General features: G+C 42.4%; 2 protein-coding genes across 5 annotated transcripts in view; one reads left to right on the top strand and one right to left on the bottom strand.

Annotated features, from left to right (window-relative positions):
* adck5 (aarF domain containing kinase 5) overlaps nt 1-3,840 on the top strand; it is a 12,985-nt gene extending 9,145 nt beyond the window's left edge. For all 4 annotated transcript variants that reach the window (XM_085148761.1, XM_085148760.1, XM_085148763.1 and 1 more), the window contains exons 9-15: nt 515-598; nt 886-967; nt 1,615-1,693; nt 1,774-1,865; nt 1,957-2,209; nt 3,160-3,276; nt 3,348-3,840. In XM_085148761.1, coding sequence (XP_085004887.1) covers nt 515-598; nt 886-967; nt 1,615-1,693; nt 1,774-1,865; nt 1,957-2,209; nt 3,160-3,276; nt 3,348-3,450 — 810 coding nt within the window. In that variant the 3' untranslated portion in view covers nt 3,451-3,840. The remainder of the gene's footprint in view (nt 1-514; nt 599-885; nt 968-1,614; nt 1,694-1,773; nt 1,866-1,956; nt 2,210-3,159; nt 3,277-3,347) is intronic.
* cpsf1 (cleavage and polyadenylation specific factor 1) lies at nt 214-22,326 on the bottom strand. Its single transcript, XM_085148754.1, has 38 exons — nt 22,158-22,326; nt 21,524-21,689; nt 21,398-21,425; nt 21,170-21,303; nt 20,991-21,071; nt 20,754-20,905; nt 18,391-18,537; nt 18,046-18,185; nt 17,851-17,961; nt 17,666-17,759; nt 17,493-17,580; nt 16,478-16,621; nt 16,262-16,313; nt 16,102-16,175; nt 15,948-16,022; nt 15,782-15,862; nt 15,387-15,482; nt 15,112-15,294; nt 14,249-14,390; nt 13,868-14,046; nt 13,525-13,661; nt 13,266-13,446; nt 11,153-11,359; nt 10,915-11,004; nt 10,693-10,839; nt 10,446-10,598; nt 9,968-10,084; nt 9,610-9,700; nt 8,576-8,660; nt 6,820-6,961; nt 6,548-6,700; nt 5,915-6,091; nt 5,528-5,594; nt 5,380-5,427; nt 5,146-5,301; nt 4,336-4,465; nt 4,107-4,245; nt 214-4,030 (listed from the first exon to the last, which is right to left on the bottom strand). Exons 2-38 carry the CDS (start codon nt 21,665-21,667, stop codon nt 3,983-3,985), a joined length of 4,413 nt encoding a protein of 1,470 aa, XP_085004880.1. The 5' UTR covers nt 21,668-21,689; nt 22,158-22,326; the 3' UTR covers nt 214-3,982.

Below are 22,326 nucleotides of genomic sequence, written 5' to 3'. Positions count from 1 at the left end.
TTGAACCCAAAATGTAACCAAATCACAGATGTACCCCCTCTTTTCGGTCAAAGTGCTTCTTCCTGGGCTGCCTGTGTAGCTGTCTCTGCCTGTTGCATGTCCGGGCATGAAACTGCAACATGTCGCACGTCCATCGTTTTGAGTTACCGTAAAGCATGTCGCAAATCCGGGTGCACGTAAAGCAGCACCATGTCGCAATACCACAAGACGGAGTTTTGCGAAAAATATCTTCTTCTTTTTTTCATACTTTATTTTCTCTTGCATAAAGTTAAGAGTATGTATAGTGAGAAGACAACACTAATATATTTGCCACAGGCTATTTAATGTTATATTTTATGTAATAATTTAAAAAATTATGATAGAAACGATAGAAGACAAATGGCATGATAGACACTTTTCTATCGTCCACATGATATATATCGTCATATCGCCCAGCACTAGTACAGAGTAAGTGCACAATAATACTGCTCGACTTCCATCGGCATCCTCTTTATTTTTTCTCTCCAATACTCAGAGAGTGCTGACAGCAGAGTTTTGCGACGGCTGTAAAATCAACAGCGTGGAAGAAATAAAACGTCAAGGACTGAGTCTGAAAGATGTAAGCTGCGCAGCTGACGATACTCTAAATCCTCGAGTCACTCGCCTCTTCTCACTCTCTGTTTCAGTGTCTTTTGTTTCTCTTGTCTCACCCTCAACCAGTTGTGGCAGGTGGCTGCCCCTCCCTGAGCCTGATTGTGCTGGAGGTTTCTTCCTGTTAAAATACATTTTTCCTTCCCACTGTCGCCAAGTGCTTGTTATTGTTGGGTCTGTGCAACATAAACCACTTTGAGGCAACAGTTTTTGTGATTTGGTGCTATATAAAATAAATGTAGCTTTATTTTTCAGACTGCAGATAAACTGATCAGAACATTTGCTGAGCAGATATTCTACACGGGTTTTATCCATGCAGACCCTCACCCCGGGAATGGTAGGTACATCACATGGCCTGTAGAGCATGGAACCACTGGTGTTGTTACTCTGCGTTTTTAAACCTCAGCATTTGGTTTCCTCCATGTTGTTGTTGTTGTTGTTCTTTTTAATGGCCCAAAAAGGCTCATAATTAGGAATGAGGGTACATTTTAAACCCAACACTGGCTACCTTGTAAGGACAATCTTTACCTTATAGAAGTGATTCAATAAAGTCCTGTGATTTCACTCATTAAAACTGAAGCACAAACTTCCTGGATGCTCTGTTCCACATAACAGGACATGTTCTTTGTCAGTTAATTCCATTAAAATCTACGAAAGGCATCAACACAGCTGACAAAGAAGCCAGACACCTGTAAGCCTTAGAAAAATCCAAATGAGAAAAGTCACACACTTGAGTGTTTATTAAGAAACTTGTTTATAGCAGGGTTTTTAAATCAGTGGCTGTGTGGGAAGTTTAATTCTTTAAAATTCTGAGATTTTTTGTTTTTACTTTTTTTTTTTTTTTTTTACATTAACGTTCATAAACAAGTTCAAGTTGTTTACTCATGCTAAAAAAAAACATATACATATCATATGAAATAACATGAGTTAGTAACAGAGGTTCTAAAGAGAAGAAGTCACTCAAATTTGGATCATGTGTTGCAGTTCTCGTGAGGCGAGGTCCTGACAACAAGGCGGAGCTGGTGCTGTTGGACCACGGCTTGTACGAATACCTCAGTCAGCAGTAAGAAACTGATGAGTCGGCATGAGATACTCTCAGGTTTTTGTTCAGCTATCTGCTTTAACTCTGACCTTTGAACTTAGAGATCGAGAGGCCCTCTGTAAACTTTGGAGGTCCATAGTCCTCAGGGACGAGGCAGAAATGAAGCAGCAGTCCAGCGCCCTCGGGGTCAAAGGTCAGGACGCTTGACTTAAACGCCATGTTAACTTTGTTATGAACAAATGTGGGGATTAAAATCAAACACGAGGGCTCGTCGTCCTCTGCAGAGTACTTCCTCTTCTGCGAGATGCTGCTGCAGCGACCAATCAACATGCACAAGTTGGGTCTTTCCAACATCCTGAGCAGGGAGGAGACGGCCTACATGCGTGAGATGGCCGTCCACCGCTTCGAGAGCATCATGCAGGTGCTGAAGTCGATGCCTCGGCCCATGCTGCTGGTGTTCAGGAACATCAACACGGTGCGGAGCATCAACATCACACTGGGGGCGCCGGTGGACCGCTACTTTGTCATGGCCAAGAGGTAAACACCCTAACACAACATCTCAGGGGTCAGGGCCATTAAGGATGAGAGCAGCATTGTGTAAAGCAATATTTCTTTTGGGAATGTCAGTCGGTACTTAGGTTTAAATTAGTGGGTATGCTGCGTGTTGCCCCTGTGTGGATACAGCTGCAAGGATCAGCTAATGAGTGTGCACACCACAGTTTCACCCATATACAGTCACTTCTGACTCCAAAAATCATCAGCCAAAAACCCTAATGCACAGACACCAGTAGGTGATGGCTTATGACTCTGTCCATCTGTTATCTACAGTCTGTTTAAAACACCTGATGCCTGGAAGTATTCAAACAATAAAGAGCGTAATGAGTCAATGTCTGCTGGGCAGTTAGTGTGAACCCTGAGTAAGCAGAACCCAAAGTGAGCCCCACACACACTCAAAGAAAACCAGGCCTCAGGATCAATACATTTGTCCTTATTTGGGTTTTTTTTGAGACACTTTGAACTTTGTTTTAACTTTGTTCTGTGCTTATCAAAGAAAAATGTCCCCACACGGTTGGTCAAAATGCACTATGGATTTCTAGTTCAGGACCTTGTATTAATAACTTAAAGGCACATGGCCTCTATTGGACCAAGTTTTGTGAAGAAATAAAAACCGATCAATGCAGCGCACTGAACTCCACACTTGCACAGTCAGCTCATTTTCCAGCATGAAAGTTATAATAGAAATTTCCCCAGAGTGCAAAGTTGTTTGAGCAAAAATGCAGAATTTTAAAGCCTGACACTGAATTACATGTTTATTTTTAAATGTAATTTTGTGTCTCGGTGAACATTAAAGTTGATTAAAACAATACTTTAAAATATCTGCCTCAAGAAGTGCTGTGAGTGATAATCTTTTGTGAAGGCTCCACATCTCCAGCAGAATGTCGTAAAAGTTTGCAGATCTTGTGCATGTCTCTTTTTCTCATCAACAGCGCCGTGCGAGGCTGGGGGAAGATTCAGGCTGAGAAGGTCGGCGTCCTCCCTCAGCTTTGGCTCTTCCGCTGGGGGAGGACTGCATGGGAGAGCGTCAAGTTTGAAGTTGCTCTGAGGTGTGCAATAATTAAAGAAATTATATGTTCTGCGATTGGAGCCACTGAGGCTGATTAGATTACTTTTACAGATCAGAGATGGCAGTGATGAGCCTGACACGTGCGGTCCTGGCGCTGCTCCAGTACTTGGGCCTCCTATCGCTGGACTCCGACTTGTACGAGTACCTGAAATAAGCACGCAAGCGTCTCACTACAAAGGATTCATTCCAAGCACAAGTGAACGCAGCTCATCAGTGAGCCTTTTGCTGCTCAAGCAGCTCCGAGTGCTGGTGGTTTATGGTGCTGCTCGACCGTGAGCAACGTTCCCACCAAACCACCTTCAGGGTCTGCTGGGGGAGAATGTGCTCCACTACAAGACTGTAAGCATCCGTTCCAGGGCGAGAGGAGCAACACTACCAATGTGACTTTTAAGTAATTAAATCTTATTTATTTTAGAGTAATTTTGGGAAACCAAATCCAATGAGGTTTTTAACCTGCAGGTTTTTTAATGAAGCAGACATTTTCTCAGTTATTCTGTCCAGCACCACCTGACTGTTTAAATTATGAGAACATGGTAATAAAACACGAAGAAATCACATCAGTCTTGGTTTGTTTTTTTCCCTCTTTTATACAAAATATTCTAAGAAAACAAATCAAAGTTTCCATAACAAAAACTCTTCTGTTCACTATAAAACAGCTCAGTGAAGAAGAAGCAGGAATGTGGCGTTCAGAAATGAGCCGTTACTCTGTCGATCTCCAGAAGGTCATCCAGGATCTGCAGGTAGAAGGAAATTAAATGAGTGAAGAGCTGAGCTAACGGGAAGCTCCGGTCTGCTGTTCTGTGCACTCACGATGTCCTGAGTCGTCCCAATCTTCTTGGCCAGCTCGCTGCGCTCCATCGTGCTGAGGTACAGGTACTTGTTGAGGAGCTCTCCATCCAGGATGTTCTTCACAGGATTCTGAAGGCTCCGCCTGTCGCTGTGCAGCATTCTGGATACCACAGACAAACACGTCACTCACATCAGCATCCCGAACTGTAACGTTTCATAATTCATGTCAGAGAGCTGCAGTGCTGCTAACCTGAAGGCTTTTGGGTTCAGACCGGCGTGATGAGGCAGCATGGTGGTGAGCGCATTTTGCAACATCAGCAGACGGCGATAAGTCTTCTCCTGCATGGGGAGGAGCAGGCCGATGCCTCCATCCAGGGTTGCTGTGGGAACATGATTAGTTCATATAGGGAACTGAAGCTTCTCATTACCATGTGATTCATACTGGTTGTGATTTGGTGATTGTGATAAGTTCACAAAATAAAATCAGCATAAATCAGTAACAACAATCGCCTCACTTTATATTGTAACGTAAAGACTCTGAGTGCTCAGTGCTTTGGTGACAGTGGGAGGGAAAAACTCATTTTTAACAAAAACTTTTAGTTTAGTTTTAAAATACATCGTTTACAGTTTGTTTTCAGTTACATCATATTTCTTGTTTTAATTTACTGTCATATCCTCTCACCCCAACCGGTCGCAGCAGATGGCCCCACCCCTCCCTGAGCCTGGTTCTGCCGCAGGTTTCTTCCTGTTAAAAGGGAGTTTTTCCTTCCCAGTGTTGCCAAAGTGCTTGCTCATAGGGGGTCATATGAATGTTGGGTTTTTCTCTATTATTGTACGATCTACTGTACAATGTAAAGCGCCTTGAGGCGACTGTTGTTGTGATTTGGTGCTATATAAATAAAATTGATATGAATTAAATTGAATATCTTTGGCTCACAACACATTTGCAATGTTGTGACTGAATGTGATTCGGTAACATCAGCTTAGTTCAGTTAGTAAAAGGAATATTTGTTGGTATGAGGTTTTGATTCTCCCGGTAAAGCCTTGTGCTGCTACCCACCGAACCACGTGATGTGCTTGTTGTCCCAGGTTAGAGCCTTTTTGCTGCTAGCGTCCAGCGCCCCTCTGCACGGCATCCGCCAAAAAGTGTTGATGTTAGCTCCGGCGTTGAAGTCCGCTCGCCTCAGCAGGCGCATTCCTCCAAAGCTCTCTTTAGCTGCAACACACACACACGGAGCACTTAACAAGGACTGTGTAATTTTAAATTAAGTTACAAAACATCTACAGCACATACCTTCAGGCAAATACATGTAAACATAGAGGTTCTTGTCTCGATCCGACACTGCAAGAGAACAGAAAAGCTTTGTGAGAAAACGATTTGATCATTAAAGTTTCTTTGTTGTTGATTGTTTTTGTAAAATAAAGATTATTCCAGACGTTACCCAAGAATCCAAGCTGGTTGTTATCCACCATGAATTCGATGCTGTAGACTTCTAAAGGCTTTGCATCCTGTTGCCAAAACAATAAGAAAAGAGTTAAAACCCAACAGAGAAGGCTACAGGCCCCTGAATCATCCCCTGCTGCCAGAGCTGCTCTCGTCAAGATGAACCTTGCTGAAAGACATCAGTAATCACTCCCAGATCTTCATCAGTACACCCTCCACTGTGTGCTGTAGCCACGGTTACTTAATCCTGATTTACACTCTCATACAGCACATCTTTCCTGACTGTTTACAACCCTGACTTCATTTGGGAATACTTGAAATGACAGACGTTTGAGTCTGGGACAGGCTCCACCCACTGAGTCGTGGCGTGCCGTTTCCTCCTCACCCTGCTGACAAGAGACAGCGTCTTGCTCTCCTCCTGGTAGCGCAGTAGCGAGATGCTCTTCATCAAGTCAGCAGCCAGGATGAAATTCTTGATGCTGAACATCTGGTGGATGTAGAGCTGCGTGTCGATGAAGGCCATACCCGTCAGATCATTGTCCTTCAGGACCCACAGGAAGATCTGAAAGAGGAAGTTATACCATTTGTTTTTGCGGGTGACTCACCTCTTTGGGTGATTATCGCAGAATTTCAAAAATGAAACATTAAAGGTCATTTAAACTCCAGCGAGCATCCTGACGAAAAAATTCAGAGGCTTAATAATAAGTGAGTTCAGATGAGAGGCGACCGGGCACAATCAGTCAGATAGTAAAATCTGACTGATTGTGCAACATTTTCTAAAATATACAGCAATAACAAACTTTTAGAAGTACTAAATTTTAATGGTGGACATCTGATCCATTAAAGACCCTACAGTGTGACACTCTTCACTGAGTGGGATGTGTGTAGAGGCTGGATTAGAAAGCAGGTTAGGACTCGCCCGACCAGGTAAATGTTTGAGTACTGTTCAATAACCAGACCCAGTGTGACGGAGCACTGGTGTCGCTATATGCAGCCATGTCATGAGTGTTTTTCAGACCTTCTGGCCGATGGCTGACACCAGGTATCCGTTACAGTGACACAGAGCAGTCACCGGTCCCTTCTGCTCCTTCTCATAGAGCACTTTAAACTTGTTCTTGGTGAGGGGCTGGCCGGGCTCCGGCACCACTTCAATCACATCCAGGATCAGAATCTGAAGGTGAGACAAAATTGAAAAACAAAAAACGAATTTAATGGAAGTTAACAAAGTAGTTTTGTTACGAGGTGACATGTGGGAGGAAGAGACTAAATAATGGTTCATTTCCAGCTCACCCGGCCCCTACACGTGACCTCCTCCCCCTGCATCAGACACGTTCCTGCTGCGATGTAACCCTTCAGTCCAGACACAGTCTCCTGACTCCTCAGTGCCACCGTCTTCATGCACGTGACGTGTTCCCACTCCTCCAGGTCAATCCTTTATGGAGACAGACATCACAATCATTCACTCCTGTTAGCATCCATCTATCTATGATACAGCATCGTCCGGTCATAGATTACTGGGATTTATATGGCTGTATAGATTATATGTCAATATGGAGAAGGTGCTAGAAAGATTGCCAGCTCAGCAGGAAATCATATAGTCGAGCAGCCAGTGTGAGACGATTTTTTTCTCTGGGTGATTTTGTGACGATCGAAGCAACGCTGGGGGGGCTTTGAGTGGGGAAAAAACCCAAGTGTGCACTACAGGTGATTGATTTTTATTGTATAAATCATATACAGAGAGGGATACAAAGAGCAGGGGATCTCAAACTGTGAGGTGGGTCACATTGGTGGGGCATGGAGGCCCAGGGGAAAAGCATGAGCGGAAAGTTGAATCAATATAAATTCTGAAGAGAAAATAAACATATTATATTGCACCATCAAGCGGATCTTTAGTTCACTAAAAGTCAAACCGGAATTTTTTTTTTGATAATGACTTGGGGAAAAGGAAGGTAAACTTTTTAAAGTGGGCGATTTGAGCAAAGCGAAAGAAAGCAGACCTAAAGCAGCAGCATGAAACTAAAATACTAAAACTGTTCTCCCGGCTTAAACCAGGGAAACACTAGCTCACTAGTCTGAGTTATCCGCCTGTAACTAAGTTCTCCATCGTCCTTTGAAGAGGTCACGCTCTTATGCAAGTGAAGTGTGATCAAAGCGCTCAAAAAAGTTACATTACAGTAATTTGCAGTAAAGCAGCTGCTCTTTAGACACAGCATTTGAAGATAATAATAATAATAATAATAATAATAATAATAATAATAATGGATTGGATTTATATAGTGCTTTTCAAGGCACCCAAAGCGCTTTACAATGCCATTATTCATTCACTCTCACATTCACACACTGGTGGAGGCAGCTACGGTTTTAGCCACAGCTGCCCTGGGACAGACTGACAGAAGCGAGGCTGCCATATCGCGCCATCGGCCCCTCTGGCCAACACCAGTAGGCGGTGTTAGATGCACTCAGAAGATACCTTCTGAGTGCATCTAAAACAGTTCGTTCAACTAAAAATGTTTTCTAATCTGAAGACTTTAAACTGGCAGAAAGCCTCAGCTGTCCCTGCTTCACAATAACAGATCAAATGATCCTGAATGAAATGCACTTTAACATCAAACACAGGAATACAATAACTCAGTGCCCCAAAATATGCTGCTTAAGAAGACTGGGCCCGGCTTACATAATGCATCGTTCAGCTGCTCACAGCGAAGCACTCAGAGGAGCGCTAATGATAATACAGAGTAGTTAATGAACAGGGACCTGGATAAACCACTCAATATTTTCAAGTGATGAAGGTAAGCAGCCACGTGAGACTAAATTTATAGTCTACAACAACTTGGATAAATGGCCCAAGACTTTCAATTAAAGCCCACACTTCTCCCACAGTCTCCAGTGGAACAGCTCAGGGCAGGGAAAATGAGAAAATAAAACTGGCACAATCTGGGCTGGACCACTTTCTCCATGGCTGCCCAGTATCTATTAAAACAAAGCATTTATTGATTTCACAAACTGCACTATGGCTCTTCAAAGCAGTGCAATAAAAAGCTTTTACCGTGTGTTGGGAATAGCCTCCCAGCTCACTGGAGAGATGAGCTGGATTGAGAACTTCTCCTGCTGCGGATGAATGTAGCGTTCATCTGCAGGGGGCAAGAGGAGAAACGTCAATGCTCTCCATTCACATGGAAACGAATCAGCCAAAGACAACTTCAGATTTACACTGATCTTAAGTAAAAGCAGTGACACAAAAACGATTGCGCTAGCAGCTACGGAGGAGAGCTCAATGTCATGCATTCACCACAAGTCAAAAGCCCGGTAGCTTAAGATGACATATTTGTCTGTAACTATGCAAAAATATGACTGAAATCTAGCTAAAAGCACACAAATCACCAAAAACAATGAATAGACAGTTAAACTGGCATCAAGGTGACACTTTAAATACAAACAAAACCCCCATATTCAGGAAATATATTGTAAATGGCTGACTGAATAACAAAAAGTAATTTAGAAATAACTGAAAGACACAGCTGTGAATAACAGAGCAATTCCAGGTTAATGTAGTTTCCAAGTTAAAAAAGCAAAAACAGCTAAAAGTATCTGAAAATAGTTGAGTTTAACATGACTGATTAAATTCATTTTTTAAAAAGCTCAAATAGCCAACTAAAAGTAGTTTGTCAAATACTTCTAAATGACCCCCTGAAGTAACCGATAAATAGAACCTCCCTGTATTTAAACAGCAATTAATCTAATCTAAGGTCAAATATTCTGTATGTACTGAATCTATATTCTTTGAATAAAGGCTGTCAAGTGATCAGTGAATAACATTTTTGCTGGAAAGGCTGATCACTACTTTCATACATTGATAATATCAATACGAACGCAGGTGCTGGTACTGGATAGCTACCAGTCCAATAGCATCGATACTTTGTTCTATCCTCTGAGTTGAACTGTGCTAAATAAACAATTATTAATATTATTTATTAAATCTTTATATAATAATCTTTTTGTGTTGACTGTCAAGTCTGTTTTATTTCTACAGCACATTTAAACAACAGAAGGTTCTTTAGAGACGGTCTCCGAAACACTGACCTCGTTCTATGACTTCGTATTCCTTCTCCTCTCCTGTCATCCTCGGGATGCGTGTACATGGTTCTTTCACACTGGTGCACACAGCATACACCTGAAAGGAAAAAATACAAAATCCCACTAAAAAAGGTTCACATCAAAGACTTAATCCCTTCAAAGTCACCCTGCATTGATTTTTTTCTTTTCCAGTAAGAAAAACCTCAAGGCCAGAAGCCTTTCATCTCCTCGATCAATATGCTTTTATTTTGCATCGTGTTATGTGAGTGGATGTGTTTGAGTCCGGGGAATGTGTTTCGCCTCGAATGTGTGTCGAGGCTTCGGCGCCTTTGGTGCTGTGAGGGCTTAGCGAGAAGAGCCTTGCCTTGGATTCCACGTGGTAGGAGACATAGTGGACGGTGCACCTCAGAGGGATTTTTCTGACTGGCCACGGGGCGTCGTAGGACAGATACGTGGGCAAAACGCTGATCCTTAGCTCGCCCTGTGGGAGAGCACACACACAGAAAAGCCTCAAGGATCTGAATTGGTTTTTGTTTGTTTACTTCCTGTAATGTCACTTCTGAATTGCTTTAGTGATCTTCAAACACTTTCTCAGCTGAGACAATTAAACCTGGTGCTGTTCCAGAATAATTACGCTCCTTCCTCTGTGGTCTGTTTTCTTAACGTGTGCAAAAAAAAGAACAGAATTTCTAAACTCTTCAGGACCTCCACGTTTATATTCATAAAGCTCTGAGGACAAAAATGTCTGCATGTCGTCATTTGTCTACCGATTTAATAATAAAAACCAGCTCAGTGCAGTCTAGTAAAGTATAAAAATAAAATAAAACAAACAGTTCTTGTACCTGTTTGTTAAAGTACAGAAAACCTTTGGGGCAGTTGATATTATGGAAGGGGGAGAAAGACTCAATGGAGCCATCAATGGTCATTGGGTGAAGCCTCAACGCTCCACGAGACGTGACCAACATCCAGTGAGGAGACGGGCCGCAGATAAATACCTGGGATAGCAAAGACACAAAAAGACTCCTGGTTGCAGGGCTGTTTCTTGAATAACAAAGGTCTATAATTAGTTCTTAACAAAGGCATTCTTACTCCTGAGTATCCAGAGATGTCCTCAAAGTATCTGAACCTGGCAATCCGACCTTTCACGCCGGAATTTTCCTCGGTAGCACTGCTCTCTGCTTTCTTATCTTTCTTGAGCTTGGATTTCTTTTCCCTGAAGTTAATGTTGTGGGGTACCTGTGGAGAGTCCGGTGACACGGTTAATGAGGCGTCACCTAAGCTGACTTGATTTAATTTTATCAGTGCACACACTTTTTTGAAGCGGACTTTCAGGTTGTTTTGTGGCTGTTGTTGATCATACTGGAACGCTTCATATATCAGTAGCTCTTGTTCAACGTGGACCTAGAAAACAATGAAAATGTAGATTTTTTTTACTATGGTTTGTTACATCTGGTGAATGATTAATATGACACAGCAGAAGTGACTGTAGAGTGTTGGGAGTTTTCCAACACAACATCTGACTTTAGTACTGAAAACTGTAAAAACTCACCAGCAAATATGGTTTACTGTGATTGTTGCCAAGTGAAACCAAAGCCACTTCTTTGACTAATGGAATCTCTCCTTGACGGGTGACTTCTTCTTTTTTACCCTCTCCCTGTGTTGCCGATTGGCCAGAGGAACTGTCCACCAGCACCCTTTGGCCCACTGGGAAGTTCTTCACCAGGAACACCAAGCGCCAGTCTGGCAGCTGATAAATCTGTTCAAATAACCAGCAGTCAAAATGAGTGAATGCGGAAATAAGCCCTAATGTTCTTCTGATTCGTTACTGTACATACTGATCACGTGTTATTTTCAAGTTCAGTTTTATTGTATGTTCACACAAACTGTAACAAACTGCAAGTCAACATCCAGGAAAAAACTATAACTGGCCGTGAACCACAGATCAATCTGTTAAGTGATTAAATAATAAGTCTCTTGTGTGTTTCTTCAAAGTCATGCTAGAGTTGTACAACTGTGTTAAGATTACAAAGTGTAGCACACCTTTAAGCTAATTTAAAATAAAATCAAGCTGTGCACTACAACACCTCAGAATTATATCATGCATCAGAAATGAGTCTCCATCAGCTCAGTCACAGCTCTTTGGAACAACTGAAACTTTCCAAAAACATTGTTTACTTTGTTGTGAAAGTAGCATCTCAGACACATTGCTGGCTGCTTTTTGTCCATCAAGTGTCACAACTACTAAACTAAAGTGAAATTTACTTTCACTGAAAACAATTTATACCTTTGTTGCTATAGTTTATAAAGTAGCCAGCAATACCTAGAAGCTGCAGAGCATCATGTCAACTTCAAACCCTCTAAAACCTCCCTGCTTTTTAGCTTTTGATTTTTTTAAGCAGCTTGCTAGCTTATTTCTACCCTCCAACAGAACCTGATAAATCCTTTTTCCCCGGGAAAACAATGTTTGCTTGGGAGTAGAATAACACAGATCACTTTAACCAACTAATTTGGAAATTGCTAATTATGTCTGATTTAACAGTGTGCAGTACACAATTTCAACATACTGAAAGATCAAACACTCATATTACCAATAACAGCTTAGCTGAGGCCAAGAGTCTTTTAACTGCATAAAAATCACTGACGAAGGAAGATGCAGCCATTAGTCCAATTACCTCTCACCTCAAGAAAACCAACAGAAAAAGCAAGTTATGTAAACAATCAGGACCAACTGTGGAGGGGGGCTTTAAAAGGCTGCCCCGAAGCTGATTATTCACTGTTTTAGATGAAGACTGAACTCTTTCAGTCTTCTCAATCAAACATTTCTTGATCCATGTGACAGAATGTGATGAGATTGTGGTTAAACTAATGAGAATAGCTAAAACCTGAGGTGGTTTGATATTCTCCTTTAGCGCCAATTAGGGCTTAGTGACATGGAGTTTTCTACCTTCTATCTGAGTTCCCTCAGAAAAGTCTTGCCAGTGTTTGAAGCTCTCCCACTCTCCCTCTGTTTGTAATATGAGGAAACACTGTAAATAAGAACTTATCTTCTTCAAAGCATCCAGACGTCTTTGAGAAAAAAAAAAGGTGAAAAATATTCAGTCTAGTCTGTGTGACTGTGCAGTTTTATTAGTTTGAATGTACACTAAACAACTGCAGTCACAAAATAACACAAACTGACAGAGGTCGCAGTAGATGAAGTTTCTAGTGGAGTGTGACGGCTTCACTTCGTTGTCTGAAAGAGCTTTCTGATGCCAGCAGAAGTGGTGAAAATGTTCTAAGATAGCAAACACTTGAAACCTTATTGATTCTTTTAGGTGTTTACAATCAGTGTGCTGCTGATTGTGGCCACAGCAGAAAATGGCTTTAGTTTGTGTGCAGGTCGTTACTGTAGGGAACACACTGACTGTCCACAAGGACCTGATACAATCCCACTTCAGAGAAAATGAACCCTCCCCAGCTGAGTGCAGACGTTTTACCCAATGCATTGATCATAACTTAAAAAAAAGAAAGAAAAAAAGAAATACACGCTTTTAAATGTGACTTTAAATTACATCTCTCTTATGAAAGTTCTAAAAGCATCTTACATGTTTGTTTTTTCATTGTAAATAGAATAAATGGTGAATCCGCATTCAGTAGATTCCAGTAAACAACTATCACCATACCTCCATCACTCCATTCTCCCTGATAATCATGCACCAATGGGTTGGCTCTGCTTTGCTCGAGGTCGCCTCGCTCCCAGACGTTGTCGGTGCCACAAAGCTGCGGTTCATATCTTCCTTGGCAGGCGTTGCACTCGCATTCGAGTCTCCGTACAGCATTTCCTCCTCGTCATCCACTGTGTTGCTGCACACGCATTTAATAACAGTCAGCAGTGTGAAAACTGGTTGAAGGCGTCAGTGAGGAGGCAAACTGAACTCTTACCTCATGTCATGGATGATGGTCTCTGCTTCCGACTGACTCCTGATGGTGTCCTCTTTGATGGAGCAGCTCACTTTGTTTTCTGTTGTAAACATTCCGCTCACGTCTCGGTAGGCGCACAGTGTGATGACACGAGATTGCTGTTAAATCAGAAACCAGTTTAACCAAGGTTAATACTGCTGAGAACCATATAAGAGTGTTTTGCAAATCCAGTTTCCATAAGAGAAAGACCGTCATGAACGCTGCCAATATTAAAGAAGTGAAACTGAGTCGGCCAACTCTGCTGGGTGAGCTTCACTGTGGCCAGCAGGGGGTGTGTTTGTTTTTGTGAACACCGGTCACTCACGCTGGGAATCTGTGGTTTCTGCAGTGTCAGTCGGTGCATCTTCCCCATGTACGAGTCAGACTTCAGCACAAACATGGTGACCACTCCCTCAGCAGTCATGATAACCACATATGGGTCAGCCACAGAGCAATGCACTATGGGAGAACCCAGGTCCACGGGGATGAAGTGGAGCTGTCTCACTGACAGAAAAAGTAAAAAAAAAATTGTTAAAGGTATCACTCAAATGATGAACCAAAACAAACACACACACTAAAATAACGCTTTTAAAACACAACAACTTGTTTTACTTTATTTAATGAGGTTTTTGTTTAACAGCTTCCAGCTGCAATTATTCAAAGCTAAGGACAAAAGTTACAAAATAAATAAACCAACTAATTGTACCTCCTTCCAGCAGACGAAGGCCCATGGGGGAGACCTGAATGATGTACTTATTGTCCCCAATGTTCCCAGCATACACAGTGGGTCCCTGAGTTGCAAAACCACTGGTATCCAGCTCCATGATCTCCTGACCTGTTTGAAGGATCTTCAGGAAAACGCAAAGATGCTTACAGCCAAACAGTCTACAAGATCAAGCAGCACCTTCAGGCGCTGAAAAATAAAGCCAAACTTTGAATTCCCTTTAATAGTCACTAGCACAGACTGTATATGAGGATAAACACGTCGGTTTTGATTTCCATATTTTGGAAAGCTCTGGTTTACTGCTGTTCTTATCTTAAAGCCAAAAGCCAGTCAACTAACACTATCAAGCTTGGTTAGCAAGCTGCATCCATGAACTGTGCATGAACACACAGATATACATGTCTACTTAATGCTAAGATCCTTTCATTGGAGTCAGTGAACTGGACCTCTTCGCTATGTGTGTGCTTGTGGTGCCTTTTGGAGCATTTGAACAGATTTGTCTAACATGTAATTTGCCTTGTTTAGTGAGTGAAGCTCTAGTTTTTTATTAGTTTGTTACTAATAAAAAGTTACAAGGTATCTGTGTCTGTGTGATTCACCCATACAAGTTAAATGATCATTTCATTTGAAGCGCTTGATAGATTTCCGCTTCTAACGCTAACATTAAGGCTTCAAAAGGAGTTCAAAACTAACGAGAGGCATCACTGTAGCTACTTCCACCTTTTATATACAGTCTCTGTTCCATGTTTTAAATAATCTTTCTTGTCGAAGAAAAGCAGCAGAGTATCGGTTACAGTCTTTTACCACGACTTCAATCACAACAAAGTAGATTAACATGTTTTTACCATTGTTGAATCTTCTCTGCTCAGAATGAGGAAGCCATGCTTCTTCGCATCATCCTCCAGGGGAGGTTCCGTCTTCTTCTCCTCTTCCTCCTTTTCCACCTCCTCTTTGTCCTTTTCTCCCTCTTCACCATCATCACCCGTCTCAGCCTCAGCCCCATCCTCTGACTCATCGCTTTTTGCAGCCTGTGAGAGATGTAAGAAGCATGTGAGTTTAAAAGGTGTCGCCAGCACTTATTTTAAATGTTTATTAGAGAAATAACAAAATAACACTTTACTGTTTTGTCTTCTTTGACATCACTCGAGATCACAGTCCACATGTCGTGACAACCTGGCAACTCAAACGTAGTGACTACTTGGGGTCGGATGCTTCTCTGAGAACAGAATTTCACAAATTAACAAATGAAAGAAGGGGGGAAAAAACAGACACACGATTCTACTGTTGTGACTCACACACGCTTCCCTGTGTGCGTTTTAATTATGCACTGAGGATTGTTGTTTCTGGGGTGTTTACAGGCTACTCTGTCGATCTCTGAGGCAGCCCTGGTAGACCCAGACTTGACTTTAGCACCGTGACTGGACCTGTGGCAGACGGGCCTCGCGACCACAGGTTTTAGGACGGTGCGGTACCAGAAATCATGAATGAGAGACTGATCTAGTAAGGAAGTTTTACCTGAAGCACAGACAGGGCACCATTCTTGCCAAAGCCAGAGCAAACTACAACTTCCAGGTCAGGCTCAGGGTTGCTCTGAAACTGTGAGTGGAATAAAAAAAATTGAGCTGACAATTCATAACAGCTAACTGTCGCATTAATATAAGACTGTTTCAACTGTCTGTACCTCCTCAGACAGGAAAGCAGGTTCACCCATGGATGCATTTGCACAAGGCCCAATGTTCAGTATGCTATCACACACCTGTGAGACAGAAAAAGACTCTTCCTCATCTTCTATGCACATCTACACCACAGTTAAGCTTAGCAGTTAAGCTTTTTACCTCAAAGGAGTAGGTGGCCAGCTGAGTGCCTGACTGGGCCTCACTTCCATACACTTCTATCTCATCCACCTCATCTGACAAAACAAAGAAGTCGAGTATAACACAGACTGGCAGTTCTCACACACGCTGCTATTGTGCACATGTCAAACAGGAAATGTACCGGTCCAATTAGTGGAGGATTCAACTCGCTTCTTTTTGCTTGGTGGTTCCTCCTAAAAGAAAGAAAGAAAGAAAAAAGAGACCACTTTCATAACAACACGTCAAATAAAACATCACCTTTCAAGCGCAGTGAGAAAAACTAGAAAATGCTCTAAATTCAACGCTCAAACTAGCACCGAATCTAAGAATTGCTGTATTTAAATTTGCACCAGCTCACTTGTTTGTCTTTGTCTTTTTCTTTGTCCTGCCTTTCTTTGCCTTCCTCCGCTGGCGTCTCCTGCAGTTTCTCTGTGTACTTCAGGAGCAGCGAGTTTCCGAGGCGGGAACCCAGGAAAAGGTATCCGGGCTCCATGGTCACCATCTAAGGAAGAAGAGTAATGTAAGGCGGCAGTGTAACTGGCTGCATCATTCAGGGGGTCCACAGTTACAAGCGAAGCTTTTAAGATCAATTTAAGTGTCATATTAAAGCAAATTTAAGACCTGACATGGATGGAAAAACAAGTAATTACTCCTAAGCCTTTGGTCAAGAAATGATCATATTTCCATTTCCATAAGCTAACAGGTAGGATGGCCAGGATGACACCTAATCATTTCTAACTATTATTGAGGGTTTTCACTGTTGTATTGCAAGACATCCATCCATGCTTATCCTTTTTAGGGTCGTGGGGGGTGCTGGAGCCCATCCCAGCTGTGAGAGGCAGGGTACACCCTGGACAGGTCGCCAGTCTGTCGCAGGGCTAACACATAGACAGGAGACAACCATTCGCACTCACATTGACTCCCGCATTCACACCTATGGGCAATTTAGTGTTTCCAATTAACCTATCCCTATTAACTGCATGTCTTTGGACTGTGGGAGGAAGCCAGAGTACCCGGGGAGAACCCGAACCCTATTGCAAGACCTGCATTTTTTATTTTTAAAGATGTTAACAACCTGAAAGAGTCTGTGGAAAAAGAAAGCATTGAATGTAAACAGGACGACAGCATAGATAGCCTAAACCTTTTTCACTGATGTATGTTTAAAGGTTAACAGTGGTTTGATTCGCTCCTGTTGGCATAACTCTCTGAATTAGAGCAGAGGAATAAAAAAAGCAACGTTTGCCTGCTCAAATCCTGCTCCCTCATGTCCTCTGTGTCTGTCCACAGAAACACAACAGAACAAGTATTTGTTTAAGAAACAGAGTTCCTGTATCACCAGATCATCACTGCTCACAGTCAGAGGCAGGACTTACGCAGGTCGTCAGGACGCTGGCAGCAGCTTTGTCAAAGTGGAAAGCGCGCACGCTCCTCATGCCGTCAGTTATGAGTGTCAACACGTAACTGCAAAACATCAGCAGCCAGTAAGAAATAATTTAATGTCATCAACATTTGCATGCATGCTGCTGGTAGTGTTACAATAACTCACATCTCCCCTCCTTTCAGCGAGATCACCATCTTGTCGTAAGCAATAAAGTCAGACTGACAACAGTCCAGCGTGAGCTTCACTTCATCTTGTACACCTGCACAACCGAGACATGGTATAGAGTGGTGAGCATCACAGCGTACCCAGAGATACACGTACAGGCGTGGGTTTGAAATGATCAATCTTACGCAGAGGGAAGGCTGTGGTCCCATTTGTCTGAGAATTGAGCGAGACTCCGTAGGGAGGAACGCTCTGGTTCAGATAGAGCAGCGAATTCACAGCAAACACCACCACACCACCTGCAAACGTTTCAAGTGTGATCAGCACTCGCTTAATGCAAATTCATATCCAACAGAGCACTGACACGCTTCCTCAGAACTCACCGATGGGTTTGGGGACAGCCATGACCTGTGTACAATCAAAGGGCAGATTACTGAGAGACCAGATGACAGGATGAACCTTCTGCATGATGTTGAGGGAGATTGCAACAATGCTGCAAGTGTCCTGACGGACAGCCACACGCCTGAGGAAAAAAAGCATATAGAAGTGACAATTCTGATAAAAGTGGCTGCTTAGAAACTCATAACTATAAACTAATACCAAGTTGCCAATACAGTGTTTCCAGATGCATACTTTACTTGGGCAGAACACCAAGCATATATTAGGCGACTCATTTTCGTATTTTTTTTTCCTTTCTCCTGACAGAACTGAATTCTGTTCACACTAACCCAGGCCATGTCTGGTTGGGCTCAAAAAGAATGAGCAACGTGGGCTCGTAGTAGCCGTGGAGGAACTTCATGTCAATGATGTTGAGGAGCTTCTCATCTAGTTCACGGACGTCAATGATGTAGCTGGGCAAGAAGCTGGATTTAGGTCTGGAGAAGAGATAAACAGACAGCGTTCGTTTGAAAACTGCAGTAACATTAAAAGAAAAAGCATGTTTAGGTAACATCAAATACAGAGACGTTTATGAGGATCTAACATCCTTCACTCTATTATTCTGTTTTATATACTCATTCATCAAATTCATGATGTAAAACAAGTTCATTTTGTTTTGTAATTGAATTCAAAAACGAGTTTCATATATTCTGTTCTCATGTAAAGTCAAGCGTTTCTGTTATAAGTTTCAAGATCACAACTTGTAGCTCATCAAAATCTGAAATACATCATCTCAAATTATTCAAACCATTTCATTTAAATTACTATTCAAATACTATGAACACAGTGCATCCCAAACTAGTTCACACAGAACCACAAACCCTCCAGAGAAGGAGTGTCATTGCTGAAAACGCTGGCTGTTCTCAGAGTGCTGGATCAAAGCCTATTCCCTGAAAGTTGGCTGGGAGGGGAAATCAGGAATGAGCACAGCCTCAAGAGGACTGTCATGAGCTGATTCAGGAACTTGGGAGAGGAGTGGCCTGAGGCTGGCGTCAGAGCATCAAGAGCTGCCGCGCACAGACATCTTCGGGAAATGGGCCACAAGTGCCTTCCTGAACCCCAGATGTTAGAAACAGCTAACCTGGGCTAGACTTCTGCACTGTTTGAAGAGCCTACTATGTAACATAAGAGGCTGATGTCTCCGCCCTTATTTCTGGTTGCGTGCTGGTGCATTAACTGTTAATTATCATGTGGTTGTGTCCAGGTGTTTTACATACAGTGCCCGTCACGATAGAAATAAATAAAAGTCTTCACTATTTGTGGTGGTTAGTTTTTTTTTCCAGAGGCAAAAATATTTGTCCCTCAAGTTTTTCCACTTCTTTGTACAATTTCTCTCCAGGAATCTGCTGATTGTGACTCCTTATATTGATGTTGTGATTTTTATGGTTATTTTTAACAGTTTTTTTTTATCTTACTCATTTATGATTATTGATACAATGTTTGCTAACAGTTGCAAGAAAGTAGCTTAAAATGCAAAGGAGGGATGGACAGCCGTGAACAGTTAATCACAGTAACTGTGGGCTGTGTCCACCTGATGTGTAGTTAGTTGTAGTCATGTTACGTTGTAAGTAACTGCACTGTTGCTCATTGGTCCAACTGTCCTCATCTCGGGTGAAAGTAAAATTTCCCTTTCATTTGGAAATCCAACTTCTAGAGTCATGAAGAAGAGTGCAGAGGCATGGAATCCAAGGTGTGTCAAGCCTGTGTACAGTCTGTGACAATTTGGGGTGTAATATGACCTGACAGTGTTCATGGCTGTTGGTCCGCTGTGTTTTATCAAGTGCAATGTCAACCTAACTGTCTACCAGCAGATTTTAATGCACTTCAACTTTCCACCTGCTGACAAGCTTCATGGAAATGCTGATCCTTTTCCAGCAGGACCCACCCACAGTGCCAAACCTTCGGCTGAGTAGTTTGCAGACAAAGTTACTGCCCTTAATTGGCAAGCTCAGCCAAACTGAATTTCATGGAGAATTCATGGATTTTATCAAGCGACAGTTGAGAAATACTAAAATTGGAGGCAAGCTGAAGGTCACTATGAAAGCAGCCTGGGCTTTGATCACCTCTATGCTGCCCCCCACTTATGTAGTAACTTGTGATAAAGACCATGCACTGAGTGTATGAATGGACATGCTTCTCAGAAGTTTCATTTTTGTCTTTTCATTGATCTTATGGCCATAGCTCAGGTGGCAGAGCAGGTCAGCCACTAATCAGAAGATCGGTGGTTCGATCCCAGGCTGCCTCCTGGCTACATGCCAAATATCCTTGGGCAAGATACTAACCCCATGTTTGCCTACTGGTGGTGGTCAGAGGGCCCGGTGGCGCCAGTGTCCGGCAGCCTCGCCTCTGTCAGTGCGCCCCAGGGCAGCTGTGGCTACAATGTAGCTTGCCATCGCCAGTGTGTGAATGTGTGTGTGAATGGGTGCATGACTGAATGTAGTGTGAAGCGCTTTGGGGTCCTTAGGGACTAGAAAAGCGCTATACAAATGCAGGCCATCTTAGCAAATAATCTAATGATTTCAGATACTGGTGTCCTTTTTTTCTATGAACTGCATCACGCAAAGCTACTCCAGTAGAGTAAAAAAAAAATCAAAACAACTGAGCTGGAACTGAGCGTAACAAATCAACTTTAATAATTGGATGTATAGCTTACCCTTCTCCAACGCCGCTCTCTTGTTCATCCGTTAGCGTGTCCTTTCGGAATGGCAGCACCACGAGTTTTGTGCCATAAACGAGCATTACAGCACAGCGATTCTCTGGATCTACACGGACAATGGGAATATGTACATTCTGTACAAAGCCATCCTGAAAATACGAGAACAGTTATATTCACAGTTGAGTCACTTTGACACATGAATTTAAACTCAGGTTTATTTTTGTTGCTACATACTCTGAGCTCTGGCTCCTCAAAGTAATGAAGAGACAGTGTCTTAAGATCATGTGTCCCAGGATCATACTCTACCACAGATAGCTGGTGAGAGAAAAAACACAGGCAAAGGTCACTGAGAAACAATTCTAGGGGTAAAAAACATGGTTTATTTAAGCAGCACACTGCTTGCTCTATAATACCTTTGCATCTTTGAAACTCAAAAGGAGTGCATCTCTGCTGGCCCCAACAAGTTGTACACTGGCCATAGACATGATGTTCCCAAAGAGAGAAAAGGAAGCCACCTGCTCCAGCTTCTCTTTACGAGATTTGGAATCTGCGCAAGAAAAGCTGAGACTCAGCAAAACAACAAACTTTTTTTTTTACCAACAGTAAAATTGTATTTGAATGAGATGCTTTCTTTGACATACCAGATGACTTGTCAGCCTTTGAAGTACTCTGAAATAACACAAATGTGGCATACGTCAAAAAGCCCTTTTATGCTTGTGTTTAAAAAAAGGCACAAAGAAAAAGGGGAATCTTAGAGTTAAAGTTACCTCCACATCATGAATGATCCTGTAAACAAACAGTTGAGACGTTCCAGCTACGACCAGGTTCTTCTCCTTACTGGATATAAAGTTGCAGTAGACAGAAAACTCCACTGAGGTCGGTGTGTGGGCTTGTCTGTACACGGCATACATGGTGGCAGGCTGCCCTTAGCATCTAACAGGTGAAAACACTCACGTCAAGACCTCTGACATCATTTCACCACTAAAACGATCGGTACACAGGTATGTGTGTATCTACGTTAAACAAAATTACCCACAAAAACTGCACAGACAGTCCGAGCGCCGTTTTATAAATTACGTCAGTGTACGCTTAAATAGGCTTCATAATGATCAAATGCTAGCTAGCTTATAACATACCAGAAAGCAGCGCTACATTTTGTCTGTTTTTCAATTATTAGCATTTATTCTGATAACTGGTTTCACTTAACCAGCGATATCCACTCGTGTTGTTAGGCTCAGCTTCAGTTTAGTTAGCTTCGAATACCAAATGTATGGGAAAAGCCGGTTATGTTAGCTGCCTTAGCAGCACGCTAACGTTCCCATTTGTAGCAGGCATGGCATTGTAACAGGATACAGTTTTTCAAATGTTTTCACAAGCAGTGAACGTAACGCGTGGACGTACCTATGTCCGTCACGTTATCTGAGTTTGCAGCTTTATTGTTTCCTCCCTTGTTCACACTGAGCGTGACATATTTTGTGTGATACTAACTTAAGCTAGCTAACCGATAGCAAGGTTAGCTGTCGTTGTTGTTGCTGCGTTGGTCTTCTTCTTCGTGTTCTTTTTTTTTTTA

Source organism: Neolamprologus multifasciatus, chromosome 22, assembly GCF_963576455.1.
Source record: "Neolamprologus multifasciatus chromosome 22, fNeoMul1.2, whole genome shotgun sequence".
NCBI classification, from domain to species: domain Eukaryota; kingdom Metazoa; phylum Chordata; class Actinopteri; order Cichliformes; family Cichlidae; genus Neolamprologus; species Neolamprologus multifasciatus.
The sequence above is the reverse complement of the archived record's forward strand: the minus strand, read 5'-3'. Positions and strand labels throughout refer to the sequence as shown.